The 15384-nt window shown below is 39.4% G+C and overlaps 1 protein-coding gene across 7 annotated transcripts in view; it reads left to right on the plus strand.

Moving 5' to 3' along the window:
* LOC147233554 (uncharacterized) overlaps window positions 1-15384 on the plus strand; it is a 58995-nt gene that overhangs the window by 13723 nt on the left and 29888 nt on the right. For 5 of the 7 annotated variants that reach the window (XR_015106291.1, XM_086148502.1, XM_086148503.1 and 2 more), the window contains exon 1: window positions 10925-11492. The exons of 1 other annotated variant lie outside the window; for it this stretch is intronic. Coding sequence is in view for 5 of the 6 variants with exons in the window: in XM_086148502.1 (XP_086004628.1) it covers window positions 11156-11492 (337 nt within the window). In the remaining variant the exon portion in view is untranslated. Of the gene's footprint in view, window positions 1-10924; window positions 11493-15384 lie in introns of those variants that run through there. One more of the 7 variants, XM_086148505.1, reaches the window with a different exon arrangement.

A 15384-nucleotide genomic window follows, 5' to 3' on the forward strand; every position in this document is an offset into this window, starting at 1 on the left:
CGGTACAACTTCTGAGCCATTCGGGTTTTTTTAAATCCAGACGATGAAGTAATTATTGGCAAAATGGCAAACTGTTAATTTGGAATTTCTGCGGGTGAGCTATTTTGGATTACGAGTCGACGTTTGCCCTCCGGTGCAACGCGAGGAATTTAAATCTCCGGCAAAATGTACGACCTTTGCCCTTCACTTGAACGTCACCTTCATTCATGCTGCAAAAATGACCCACTAACATGGGAGATTACTGGAAAAAAAAAAAAAAAAACAGACAGGGGAAAAGACGGTTGTTTAATAGGGCCGGACAACTCTTGAAATACTCTGTAATTGCTTTTAATTTTCTTTCTGTCAGTCACCGATCCAACACGCATCACCTCGGGTCCCTGAACAAACCCCGTCTTTTCCTCCAGGCTTGTTCTCCGTCAAACCTCCTCTTTCAGCGGCCGGCTCCGCAGACAACGACTCGACTGTCTGGGCTTCTCGTGCCGCCCCGTGAATCATCGCCGCTGGATAGCGTGAACCGTCTCGCACCCTCTTGTCTTTTGTCTGAGCCAAAAGCCCACTCCGACATGCCGCGGGGGACGGAGAGGAGGGGGCGCCGGGGCGGGGGGGGGGGGGGGAAGATGCTCTTCATGGCTTCGCTTTCAGGAATTTCAGTTATTTGATAAGTGGACGAAGCAGCAGGCGTTTATGGATGAAATCGGCGAGGAGTCCGAGATGTACGGTTTAGAGTTTGAAATGCTGCCATTATGGTCCGTCCCGCTGACACGCAGACGGAGTCACCGGGTTTAAATATGTTCTTGGAATGGTCATACTATACACGGTCATACAATACCCGGATTCAAAACTCTGAGATTCTCCATCGTCCTCAGAAATACATCTTTACGTCAGCGGATTAGTGAGCCAAACAACCGTTGGTTTTCAAAGAAAAATAAAGAATCTTTGGTTGTTCTCAGTACGATAAGAAATCAGTGAAAAATGTCTGAAATTACGACAAAAATTAAGGGATATGAAAGTTAAACTAATGATAAGAAAACAGTGAAAAATGTCTGAAATTCCTACTAAAATTACAGGATATAAAAGTAAAATTGACTATAAGAAATCTGTGAAATTCCCACAAAAATTGAAGAATATAAAAGAAAAGTTAACTACAAGAAATCCATGGAAAATGTCTAAAATTCCCACAAAAATTAAAGGATGTAAAAGTAAAATTAACTAGAAGAAATCAGTGAAAAATGTCTGAAATTCCCACAAAAATTGAAGATTATAAAAGAAAAGTTAACTACAAGAAATCCGAGGAAAATATCTAAAATTCCCACAAAAATTAAAGAATATAAAAGTAAAATTAACCAGAAGAAATCAGAGAAAAATGTCTGAAATTCCGACAACAATTACAGGATATAAAAGTAAAATTAACTATAATTAAACTAGACATTACTAGATATTAAAATCAAAAACCTGATGTGAGCAGAACAAATAATGGCTTAAAAACACTTCAGAATAATGCTAAAATCTGAAATGATTCGGAATTCATCGCTGAATATCTTCACTTGAGGACGTCTCATCTCTCGCAAGAGAGGCCTCTTTAAACACCTTCAAGTGAAGAAATTCAAGTCCAGTTGCCATGAAAAGAAGATTTTGACAAGAGTTCTCCATCTCTTCCACTGCAGACACTGCAGAATAATTTCTAAAGGGACCTGAACTTTCTCTCTCTCTCACACACACACACACACAGAATATCGATTGTAAAACAGAAAAACTCGAAGATCTAATTCATCATGAAGTAACCTGAAAAAAACAAAATTATTTAGTTTGAAACCCATTTATTAGTGAGCCAAATCTCTTTCATTTATTTTTTATTTTCTCATTTAGTTTTATCAACACACACTAAAACATGGCTAAAAGTTGTGATTGGCATATTTATACATTCATATATTATATTTAACCATGATAGTCAAAATAAGTGAAACCAAGATTTGCTGGCTTTGTGCTGCTGCCATCTGGTGGTGAAGAAAAAGCATCAGTTCTTCTACTTTCCAAATAATATGGAATGATAAAAGACAGATTCACCTTTTTATTCTTTTGCTTTTCATCCTCTGTGTAAATCTTCAAAACACCTCCAGTGAGAGTCGTCACTCTCTGTGGGAGACAAAATAAATCTTTGTGAAATTAGGTGTGCAGACCAGATTTAATGCATATACATATATATATATGTTTATATATATTTTTTTCCTCAGAAATTCAGAAAAATTATAGAAAAAGAGATGTAACTTATTCCAATAACTCCTGTAAGATGATGGTGTGATTGAGAAACCAGAGACAGGGAGGAGGAAGAGGAGGAGGAGTGTCTGGCTTGCAGCTGCGCTACATTATCAGCAGATGATCCGAATCACCCCAACCTCAACTAATCGCCATGGCAACAGATTTCTCCGGAGCTCCAGGGCCGTCCGGAAACGGACGAGATCATGTGTGTGATTGTTTGTCACTGTAAGGACCAGCTGAATAAATGTGTTGATCCAAAATCCACCAAGATATGTGTGGAAAAAAAAAAAGCGTTGGATCCACATTTTTCCCTGGACTGAAATCCCGGAGGTTAATAAACACATAACAAACAAAATGTCATGAGACGAGAAAAAACAGAAAATAAACTTATTTTCTGTCCATTCTTATCCCGTTTAATTTCATTTAAGGCTTCCTTTACAACTGCTAAACCTCATTTTCTCTTGTTTGAATTTTGGAAAATGTCTTTGCAGTTGAGACTGCCTTGACATTTTCAGTTTATTCTTTATTAAATCTAATTTTAATTAAACACATTTAGGTTGGAACGGATGGAATCTATGTTTTTTGTGTGCTGATGGGCGGAAGCTCTGATTGGCTCCATCTACAAATTTCAAATGGTGACTTCACTGACATTAGATATAAATTTATATAAATAAATGATGAAAAATGAAGATGAAATAAGACCTGTTGATTACAGGACATGCTTTTCTTATTTTTTTTAATTAATTTTTTTTTAGTGACAACATTAGCACTTTTTAACAACTTGCAGTGAAATTTATTTAAAAAAATTAGTGTGAATGTGAAGGATAAATGCATTTACTTTCACATATCAGGCAATAGAATTTGACACAGTTTGGGTTTATTCTGTAATGTAGGCACCTGTGAAGTTACAGAACTTGAAAATTTTATCAGTTTAATAAAGGAATAGTTTTTATTTTAAAAAATAGTAACACTATACAGAACAAATATACAGTGTAAATGTAGTTTAATACGTCACCACTACTTTTTTCAAATTCATCTTTCCTCCCTAAGAGGCACCGGACCTCCCTTTCACATCCTCTATTATCCAATGCAGTTTAAAGAACACGATGTATCACACACGTCAGTGTGTGTGTGTGTGTGTGTGTGTCAGACCCAGCTGACAGGACAGCTTCATCCTCAGTTGGACCATTGTATCATGTTTCTGTCTCTCCAGAGGTTCTCTGGCTTCACACACTCACACGCGTGTTCTCCGGCAGAAAGACCAGCAGCGGAAACACATGCTGTAGTGTCGACACGCCGCGTGAACACGTGCAAGTAAAGGGTCGGTAAAGACACTGTAAGATGCTTTTTGATATTTTGAAAACAAAATATGATGGCTCAGAGTCATCTTTACAAATTTAATAAGAATGTAAATAAGGAAGGCTTGCAAATGAGGACAGTGCAGACAAACATGAGATCCACCACCCATGAACATTTAGTTTTTTTCAGATTTTTGGTTGTTTTTATTCTCTTACATTTTGTTTTTTTTTTCAGATTTTTGGTTGTTTTTATTCTCTTATTTTAGGCAATTCTACCTTATTTTTTAAATAACTGATTTAATTTCCCTTTGAGCTCATTGGTTTGTATGGTTGATGACTTTTTTTGGCCTATCCAGATGATTTGAAATCTGTTTTGGAAAAATGAAACAAAAACAACAACATGATTGGAGAATGGAGATATTATGAGTTGTGATTTATCTTTTGGTGATTACTTACAACTTAGCCAAGATTTCACCTTTTCAAACTTAACCGATCAGCTCTTCCTCATCCAGGACTTGTGGAATTTCTGGTTTAGAAGGGAAACACGCTGATCTAAATTGAATGTATTATATAATGTCATCTGTTTCTCACTTTGTATAAATCGTAAAAATCTCCCGGTTCGGCCGGTAACCATCAAAGTTTTCAGGAAGTGGTAATGTTCCTCCGGAGAGGACCTGGCATCAGATAAAAAAAAAACAAAAAACAACCCACATTCAGCCCTTTGTCATCTTACTGAAGGACATTCTCTTCAACTTAAGGACACATCGTGCTGTAAATCAAATGCATTTCCCCGGAGTTCTCTTTGCAAACCGGTGGAATTCACTTTACGTGGTTGCATGTGTATCGTATGTGTGAGAGCGCATGTTGAGCATGATGTAAAGCACCAGGTGCCTTCATAAACTCGCATTCACCCAGTCGGTGACCCATAATGCAGCGGTGTGTTTACTTACCCCGCTCGCGGCCCCGCGCAGGTCAGAGCAGCTGACAGCTGAGAGCGATGAAAAGTGTTAGAAACACAGAGGGAGGGAACGTATATGAAGTCCTCCATGTTGTTCTATACACTGCTCAAAAACATGAAGGGGACACTAAAATAACACATCCTAGATCTGAATGAATGGAATAGTCTTATTAAATACTTTGTTCTTTACCTAGTTGAATGTGCTGATGACAAAATCACACCAAATCAATCAACCCGTGGAGTCACATACAAAATAAAAGTGGTTAAACACACAACAGGCTGATATGTTGTCCTTAAAATGAGTCAAAATGAGTGGACAGTTTGATTTCAAGCGTGATGCACTTGGAGTTACATTGTGTTGTTTAAGTGTTTATTTGTTTGATACACGGTTTCATCGGAAACTGCCCATGTGGCCCGAAGCACGCCTGTGTCTTTTAGTTCTTATTCTTATTAACGGCGAACAAAAGAAATTCAGTGTAGGATCAGATTAAACTCCACAGGAAGTCTGTTTTATTTTCTCAGCTCTCTAATGGCTTTTTGGTAATTACCGCAGGACTGAGAGGTTCCCGTATTAACCTGTTGTTAACTGTTTTCATTTTGACCTTATTTAATGTAATAAGAACCTGCACTGAGAAAACTGTCATGCTGCTATTGCACCATATAACATTATGGTACAACCTTAAGTATAAATTTATAAAGTATTAATCACCTATTGAGTTTTGCACTGAACTGTACACAAAAACAAACAAAAAAAAAATGCTGCTAAATATTAGATTGTATCTGCATGCACGTTATACTTCAAACCTCATAGTTTAATGTTTGCAGTTTAATTTACAGTGCACTTTACTGCTAATTTGCACTCTATTATTATTATTTTGCTAATTTCATTGAACTGTACACAAAAACCAACAAACAAAAAAAACGCTGCTTAATATCAGTTTATATCTGCATGCACGTTATACCTCAAACCTCATAGTTTAATGTTTACAGTTTAATTTACAGTACACTTTACTGCTAATTTGCACTCTATTATTATTATTTTGCGAATTTCATTGAACTGTACACAAAAACAAACAAACAAAAAAAACGCTGCTAAATATCAGTTTGTATCTGCATGCACGTTATACTTCAAACCTCATAGTTTAATGTTTGCAGTTTAATTTACAGTACACTTTACTGCTAATTTGCACTCTATTATTATTATTTTGTTAATTTCATGTCTTCTCGATTCCTCACCGGTGTGCTCGGAAAAGCTCTTTGCTCTTCCTGACCGTATTAAAACCCGCGGGAACAGAACAATCGCGTTTTTGCACAAGGGTTTTACGAAACGTGAGCCGCTCGGATTTTAAGAGGAGCGGCAACTGAAGTGACGCGTTGGATTTGTGCGAGGAAAAGGTGAACTTGTGTTATTGAGACTTGGGTTTGCTGAACTGACCCCACTGGGGCGGCTTTAAGAGGATCTTCCTGACGAATGATTAACGGTGACAGTATTTTCCCTGTTCAGTATAACGGCCCGACACGCGGGTCTGGTTTCGCTCAATCATTTACACCAGTTACGACCTGCTGTTTCCCACAAAAAACGAATTGAAACATTTTGTACGGAGACCGAGGGGACGGGTTATTTATTCTAATAAAGGTGTCAAAGTAGCTAAACAGAGCGATTTTACATATTTTGTTATTCTGGCCCTGTGAAATGGTCGTAGGAGTGAAAGTGGTAAAGCAACTGACGTGCAAATCGTGTGTTTTCAGATAAATCAGGCTTTCCTGGATAAATAATATTCATCGTTTTCACTCGGGGTGTCGGTTTTGATCGACGAGCGATCGTTAGTTAAACATCTCGGACCTTCGGTGCAAGAAAGCAAATGAAGAAGTTGCATTTACTTGTTTTTAAAGCGATGATTTAACTTGTGTTTTGGGGAGGTGAGTCACCTAGATTGTTTTTACAGTTTTGACAACCGTGTCCAGAGAAGTGTTTGTTCTGCATCTTTAATGTGAAGGATGCAAAGCTGGACATGTTGTGCATCAGGCCAAAGGGTAACCGTGGGGTATTATCAAAATATTGCCATGCGATACTTGTCATAACACAGAACGGACTAATATATGGGGTTTTCTCCAGAGAGTGAGGTCTTCTGGGAATTTTTCCTATTTTCTTGGGGTCTGTAATTAATAAAAATGTCCCAGGACAGAATTTATTTTTTTCTGTATTTGCTGCAAGTTATTATTTATCCTATTATGGTATCCTGAAGAATCAAGTAGTTTTTATGGCCCCTTAAATATCCAGAAAACACTCTCAAATGACAGAATATTGACACAGAAACCTGAAATCAGAGGTTTTTAAAGTTTAGCACTTTTGAAAACACAAAATAATACATTCAGTTTAAAAAGAAAATTGATTAACTCGGTTAATTATTGAAACTTTCACACAGTTTGTTGCAGATTTCCCGTTACATGAAATAACTTCTCACATATTGTCAGAAAAACTCACAAGATTAAACAGCTTATTTGTGAAGAGACTGATAACTTTCCACTGACGTTTTCCTTGCTGGATTATATCAAGTGAATGCACCATCCAACTGTCATATATTGTTGTTTGCTTGTCTGGATGTGTTCATTAAAATGTCAATATCACGATGGCAGCGAATAACATCTTCAGCATGCTCACATTTTTTTACCTCATTCACTAAATCAGTGGCGGGCTGAGCATTTCACACCCAGGCTTTCAGTAGAGCTCAATTCATCCCCGTAATAACTGTCATATGGCTATAAAACTGTCAGTCTTTTTAAGATTTTTCTATTTTTCTTCACCTTTTTGTTGAGGAGCTGTGTTTCCCTGCGCACTTGCACACTAAGTTCTAGATCCACTCTGGTTTCCCCCCTTGAAAGTTTTGTACAAACTATTATTGTGTTCATGCCGCTGGTTACAGATGCAGCCGGCACGCTCTGGCTAGTACCCTCTCTGACGATCCAGTCAAAAGGCTTGTGACACACTGACATTAGCGTAGCCTTCGAGAAGGCTTTGGTATCACAACTCAAAATCTGATTGGTTGAAGCAACAGTTTCATCGACATTTATTTTTTGCCAGAGCACCTGTGAATCGGATTCTGCAGGCCTCCGGGCAGATTTCTTTGACTTTGACCCTGCCTGACAACAAATTACAGCTGAAATTTGATTGGTTAAATGCTCTTTTTGCAACGTAAATATATGTCTGGAAGTAGCACAGTCAGGGAAATAGCGATGAAAGGAAGCGGACAGACCATTTGGAATTATTTAATCAGATACGAGATTCAAAATTGAATTAAGATTCAATTGTAATTAAAATCAGTCTGTGATTCAGATTTTTTTTTAGGCCAGCAGAGAAGGCCTTGCAGGCCCTGACGGCCCACCACTGCACTAAATATAGAGAAAGCCTTTAGCGTCAACTATTCTGCGGGAATTTGTTGACGATAATCCCCGTTATCCAGATCAGACTAACAGAAAACAGCAGCATCTCCAGTTGTCGGTTGTCATCACCTGGTGTTTTGGAAGGTCCCTGAACCAGCGGGTTGAAACTTCAGGCTAACTTTGAGAGGGTCATTTAAGTTTTTTTAAGAAGTTTATTTCATTCCATGTCTTGTGTTGACTTTATACTCCTGGGGTACAAGTTGGTCAATCTAATAAAAGGCACAAGTAGTAGAACAAATGTTTACTTTTCCATTTCATTCTAATACGTTTTAAATCTTGCCGTGTTGAGGCCCCCTGAAGAACAGCTGGATTCACACAGTTCTCCATGGATTTAATCTGTGACAGACATGCAGCGCCCACCAAACTACCCCTCTTCCCATCTGCTCAGTGTCCAACAGAAACCCATCTATACACTGACAGCAGCCCCGATACGAAATGAATACACAAATTATCAAGAGGTGGTCATTTCCAAATACCCAAGTGTCCCGCAGTGTGGGCGTGGGAGGTCCAAGGCCGGAATGCGCAGCAGCTGGATCTCCAAGCTTGGCAGATGAGGCGGCCCGATTGTTAATGGGGGCATTCGGGGCCGTGAGGAGGAGGAGGAGGAGGCGGGGGAATCTTTCCTGCATAACCGTGTGAACCTGGAAACGTTACATTTTGTGAGGATTTTCTGCGGTGAGAAACGAGTCGGTCTCCGGGGGAAGAGACGCCGGAGACATCGATCCAGTCAGATATACCCTCACGTTCTCAGCTGCTGTCCTACATTCATCCCATCGCTGCTGCTCACAACCAGTGTTTGTGATCTTCCTGTAGCTCTCTGCGGTTTTCCATGTTTTAAACAATCATGAAGTAGACCGATGCCAGTATTATGTAAACGATAACTAGATTTTTTTTTTCCGAAGCCCCCTTTTCCTTCTATTGTTTTTTTTTTTTTTTTTTTTTTTGAACATTTATTAGAACAGGTTCCTTAACAGAGTCATACACATTCTTACAAAACCTCATAACAAGATACACAATATACAATATTCTTTATAGGTCACTTATTTCCTCAATAGCAAGCGAAAAATAAAATAAAACTAAAAAAAAAAACAAAAAAAAAACATCTAACTCAGTCAAATAGAGATAATATCTTCAACTCTCCAAATATTTTTTAATGGGTGCCCATTTGTCAAGATATAGGTCTGTCTGAAGTCGTAAGTTTGCTGTTATGCATATCATGCAGTTTCCATCCTTAAGCCTCTGACGCCGCTGGTCCAGGGTAAGTGGGTTGGGTTTGAGCCAGTTTACTGTGATCAGTTTATGTGCAATTAATAGAAGAACTCTAAGCGAAAACACCTGGTTTCTCCTTAAATCGCTTGTTGACGCTGTACCCATAATAAATTGCTGTGGATCAATTGGTCTGTTTAATTTTAAAATCTCACTTATTTGTTTTTTTACCTCTTCCCAGAATTTCATCAGTTTAGGGCAGTCCCAAAAAATGTGGGAAAAGTCCCCCGTTGTGCCACAGCCCCTCCAACACAGGGGAGATATTGTTTTTTTTGAAATAATAATTTGTCCTACATCCTGATTCTTTTCTTGGCCTCAATCACTACATTGAAAGGTTTTTTGGTATTCTTTTTTTTTCTTTTTACTTGCAAGATCGCTACACACTGGAGACGGACAAGTTTCAGGTTTCATTTTTCAGTCATATGCAAAAAGCTTATAGATAAATGAAATGGAGATATATGACTTCATTAATATTACCCGTCGTGTATAAAAAAGTACATCAACACTGATTTACCGGTCTTTTAGGAATGTGAAAGAACTTCACTTGTATCAAATTCCAGGGAAACGGAAACGTTAGCGTGAACGCAGATAACTCGGCGAAACGTTCAACAGCCTGTAGTTAAGAAACGTTCAGATTGCGGCGCCAACAGACGAAACAAGAAACAAATGAAACAAAACAAACAAGCGAATATGCTTCGCCAATAAAGTTCAATATAATATGGGCCCATATATGAAGACACTAGTGTGTGTGTGTGTGGCAGTTGTGCGGTCGCTAGCGTTAGCCTTGTCTGGTTTTGGTTTTGTGAACAAACACAGGACTCGTTTGTTGACATTTCGAAAAAAACAAAGGAAAATTGAACATTCCCCTTAGACCCGGTTCTTGTAACAAGACATCAATAGATACGTATACGGTATCTATTAACTCATTTTCAACGTTGAATTTCACTTTACACTGCCTCGCACTGCCTGTCGCGCTTTTTCCTTCCTTCCGTGATCTTCGTCACATCAGGACCAGAAATTTTTGTTTGGTGATTCATCACCAAAAAACAATGAACTTTACCGATGGAAATGATTAACTCCAGACATGCAAACACATACAAACTTTCAAAATAGACGGGAAGTGGAGGCCAAATGTACAACTTGAGTTGTAAGCATGTAATTGGTTTCATGTGAGGTTACAATCATGAATGACTGTATCTCCTTTTGATTTCAGACCTGCGGTGCCATTTTGTAAAACTGGATATATGAAAGCGTCCATGCTTGGTTTTGTGTCTGTTTAAAATTGTAAAATTGCAACGTAAAGATATAACCGGTGATATAATGTGAACGTTTTTCAGAAAACATCTGCAATTTAGATGACAGGGCTTTGTGTGAATAGTGAAGGGAAAGGGTCAAAATCATAAATTAGCCTGTCATTTACCGATTAAACCTTTATTTGTTTGCAAATTGCTGTGAATTTGTGTAGCGAAATGCTAGCTGATGGTTGAGCAGGTCAGCATTATTATAGTAAGGAAAATTTATAGTCTGCTCCTGGCCTTTTTGATACGCCTGACCGGTTGGAATTCAGGTCATAAAGTTAACTAAACCGGCTGCCTTCTGTGCAGAAAGGGTGTGTCACTCTGGAGCAAAAGTCTGCTGGGAGTCACTTATCGATTCATCCAGAGGAGGAGTTTTGCAGAGCTGGGGCCACTCTGACTCACTTCACTGGGATAGAAATCCAGCCTCCAAATGTGGGTCTCCCCCTTTTCCATGTTTTTTCATGAGGGACTTTGCAGCGAGCATGCACTGGGAACCTCCAGTGGGAAGTTCTCTGAGTTTTTATGCCTCCGTTTCCATTGAGTGGATGCTCCGTGGCCCTTGAACAGCTTGGATTTAACCGCTGCTAACAGGTGGTGCAGCTACACACTGAGATCTTTTTGTCGGAGAATTTGGCAGCATGTTAAGGAACCGGGCATTCCTGCTGCTGGTTTTCTGGGCCGGGAGCTCGGAGGCATGGCTGTGGTTCTCCAAGACCGAAGAGACCACGACCGAGACACCTGAGACGACGGAGATAGTCACCACCGGTGCTGCCACGACCGGCACGCCCCCCGCGACTAATGCCACAAAGACTCTGCAGGAGGAAGATGACAATTTGTCCGGGGTTGGGGAAGAAACCGTCAGCGTGGCCGACGGAATCCGTAAGTTTGTGACGCCATGGGACAAGACCGCGACCCCCGGGGCTACTAACGGATCCCTGACACAGAAGGTGGACGTCGCCCACCGTAACACCACGGGTAATACCGACCGGTTTCGAGGGCCGAGGGGGGGAGGAGGCTCGGGGATGGCATCGGTCAAGATCGATGGGGACCGGAAGGGTCACGATCCGATGGGCGACCCATTCCGTCTTTTCGGTGTAAACCTTTAACTGCTAATCCCACTCTTGATCCATATTCTGTGAAGGCCCTGGGGGAGGTGATCCTTCTGAAGGGGGCGGGGCTAACACAGGTGCACACCCTGGACTCTCCGTCCTAACACTGTTCCAACCATAACCTGCAGGACTACTTGATGCCGCAGGAGGTCTCAGGTGGAGAACCAACAACTGCCTCATAAAGCAGATCATACTCCATGTTTATGGCATCTAGAAACTGCAAAGTAAACGCCTTAGCCGGTTGCATTTAGAAATTTAATTGCTTTGTCCCAACGTGTTGTTCTCTTAAATCAAGAGTTTGTGTGTTGAAGCCATTTTTGACAAAAGTCATTTGACACAACATTACAAAAAAGCCCTGTGGGATAATATGTTGTGAACAGGAGTAGTTGGGTGCAAAAGGTATTTTGCAACATTAAGTGTCTAAATTATTCAAACATTCCAAGGCATTGATTATTTAAATTCATTCAAGAAATGATGTGAAATTTTCACATAAACATATATAATTTATACCATGTTGGAACATATATATATATACATATATATAAATATATATGCTTCAGAATGAACAGACGTGAATTCATGACAAAAAAAAAAAAACTTTGACAAAGTATTAGCTGGACATTGACTACAATCACCAAAGTAGGTATAATAATTGTGAGAATGAGCAAGAAATGAGCTAAAAATTAGCAGTCGTTGACCCTCACTAGTTGCTCCCACAGGAAAAAGCCACGTTTTTTCTTGTAATTGCATTGAAATTTCGCCCATGAGTTGGCACAAAACAACAGGAAACCCCAAACATTTCCAAAATTGACCCTCAAGAGAAAGAATTACACCTAATTTTATTTCAATTGTTTCATGCCAAAACATATCATGACACTATCCAACCACAAGCCCCGGTATTGTGCAATGGAAATGATCGTGAGTTTGAAAGCACGAAAACGAAAAAAAAACAAACAAAAAAACTCATGGCGGGGACTTTTGTTTAGTCATCCATCGCAGCGAACAGCATTATCGCCCTCATTGTTGCTCGGTTTTGGCGCAGATTGATTCGATTAGCAGTAATAAACATGGGCACACAATGGTAAGTGATGTCGAATTCAAGCCTTGGGAAGCTGATTCATCAGAACATCAGCAGAATCTAAAAGAGGCCTGGCAGGGAACGCAGTTCCAACCTCTTGTCATTATTATCCACCAAATGCTTTGCGGTTGTTGGAGGCTGTTAAGGATCTTTGAGATCACATTCCTGCTCTCGGTGTGACGCAATTTTCATGCCCCGATTTTCACAGAACTGCATCTAGAAGAGTTCTGCGTGAGCCGGCGATGGCAGATACACTTCAGGTTCCTTGAAAAACTCCCCAAAACTGCTGCGCGCCAATGTTGACTGCTGCTACTCAAAACAACATAAAAAGTAAAGAAAATGACATCCAGTGTCGAAAGCACATTTACCCTTTATGGGAGAAATAACGTACATGTACCCGGTGTTTATATACATACCGGATGGGAAATGTAGTGGAGGCGTCATTGGGTGTAAACTTTGGTATATGGAGGGTTTTTGGACCAGGACGCTTTGTTGATGTAAAACTTGAGAGGTGAAAAACATGACCTTTGCAGTATTAAACAGTCTTTTCTGTATATTTTTTCACAGAGATATTTTAATGTAAACATGATGGCGGGAGGTGGAAGACGGTGTCTCCATATATTTGGACAGACGATCTTTCCGCTCAAATATACACAACTTTTCAAAGTCCACTGGCAGAGAATATAACAGTTGTTGTTTTTATTGGGTATGATCCCAACTCGTGCACTGGATCATTTATTAACTTAAAGAAATAACTAGAAATTAATGGAGTGCTTTTGTACCTAATGTTTTTACAGATTTATGGTCGCATTTCTTGATTGGTTTTTCATCCTTGCAATCATTCTGATAGCATGTTGCTTATTTTTACCAACAGCATGCTAAAGTAATGCCCTGTAGATCCTTTTTATTTATTTTTTTAGGTTGCTTTCTTCTGATTTTTAGTAAATTTGTTGCTATTCTAAATGCAATTCTTTTGGAGTTTCGGGTCGGTTTGAAATAAATCAAAGTAATTCCTTTTTCTATTTTCCAGGTATTCGGTTTATAATATGTATTTAATCTAGTGCCAACTTGTGGGAAAGCTGTGACGGATTTCCTGTTGACTTTTTTTCTTTTATGTCACTTCCTGTCAGTTTAGACATGGCGTTTTCTTATGGGAGAATTTTCTGAACAAGGAAATTTGAATTGATCCAGAAAAGTTATAGCATGAACCAATAGCTTGCTTTAAGAACGACCTAACACATAAAAAAAAAAAAAAAAAGCACAATTTAACTCCACATCAGTTCAGATCATCTATTATTTACACTTTACTTTCAAGTTAAAGTAGGCTATTTCTAATGATGTTTAGCTTATTTTCATTTTACTGTGATTTCCAAATCGGGCTCTGACTTAAAGGACATTATTACGACCGATAAATATAATGTTTGTGTGTTTTTTCTGACAGTAGATAGAACCATTCATTCATGTTGCTTTTGTCATGTTATTGGCCCGGCTCGGACTTCTTCCGATAGGCCGTGTTGGAATTCCCTGTGGATTTAAAGGGTTTAACCGTTCAGTCTCACAAATGGGGGAACAATCTAGCCGCCTGTAATGACGAGGCGAGGGGGCCGACGGATGGCATTTATGATCTGGGCCGTGGGTGGGAAAACGGTCGGCCACGATAGAAAGACTATGACGATTGTGCCCTTGGTTTGGGAGAAAGGGCAGCGGTGTCGCGGCCACTAACAAGGGAGCCTTGTGACTGGGATGAGACGGGGCGGTTGCAAGTTTCTACCAAAGGCCAGAGGTCACGGCCAGTTGCCTACCCTCAAAAACCAGTAATGCTTGATGGGTGGTTATTAAGTGTTCAGCCGAGCGTCGCAAGATGAGCGAGGACAGAGAGAGACTTTAAAAACCCAAGGAAATACCATCACTCTTTGAGCTGTACTTTGTAGGAATTCTTTAAATCATCATTTTAAATTTCATTTCACACCGATAGGTCACCAAAGGATATCTAAAATTAGGCTGAGCTTGTAGTTTGGGGGGTTGTAAACACCAATTTTCTGCATGTTGGCAGGTTGTGGCAAAGCTTTGTGTTCTTTTTATAGCATAATACCACCAATACAGGTGCATGACAGGAACCTTGAGTGGGGTTCTTTGCTTAACAACTATATTTTGTTGCATTCTAGCAGGTTGAAATGAAATGAAATGAGATGTACTTAAATGATCCCATGCTTGGGAAAATATTTAGTTGCAGCAACAGCAGCAAGGCGCAGACAAGCTAGCTAAAAATACAGGTAAAATAACTAACTAACTAAATAACTATCCAACTAACTAAATAAATATGCTCTGAAGTGTAAAAATATAAAGTATAATCTAGAAAAAATAAACTCTCGCCTTATTTAAAAAAAAAAAAAAGATCCTTTGCAGCACAAATAAATGGAAATGATCGGCTGAATACGCAATTTTTTTATATCTGCAAAACTCACTATATTCTCATTGCAGACCTGGGAAAATATGCACCAATATTTCTCTAAAAGTGGAAACTCAGAAAATCCGAGATGTTAAGTTCGAGATGTATGTTTATTTAAAGTAAAAGACTTCATAGCGAACTACATGTAGAAAGAAGAAAACCCCATCCCTTGGATTCAACAGGGGGCAGCACACGACCAAAAAATAGCGGATTCCTCCTCCTATTGTTAGA

The sequence above is a fragment of the Fistularia commersonii genome, chromosome 6, assembly GCF_037954325.1.
Source record: "Fistularia commersonii isolate RoL2024-O1a breed Wild chromosome 6, RoL_Fcom_v1.0, whole genome shotgun sequence".
Taxonomy (NCBI): domain Eukaryota; kingdom Metazoa; phylum Chordata; class Actinopteri; order Syngnathiformes; family Fistulariidae; genus Fistularia; species Fistularia commersonii.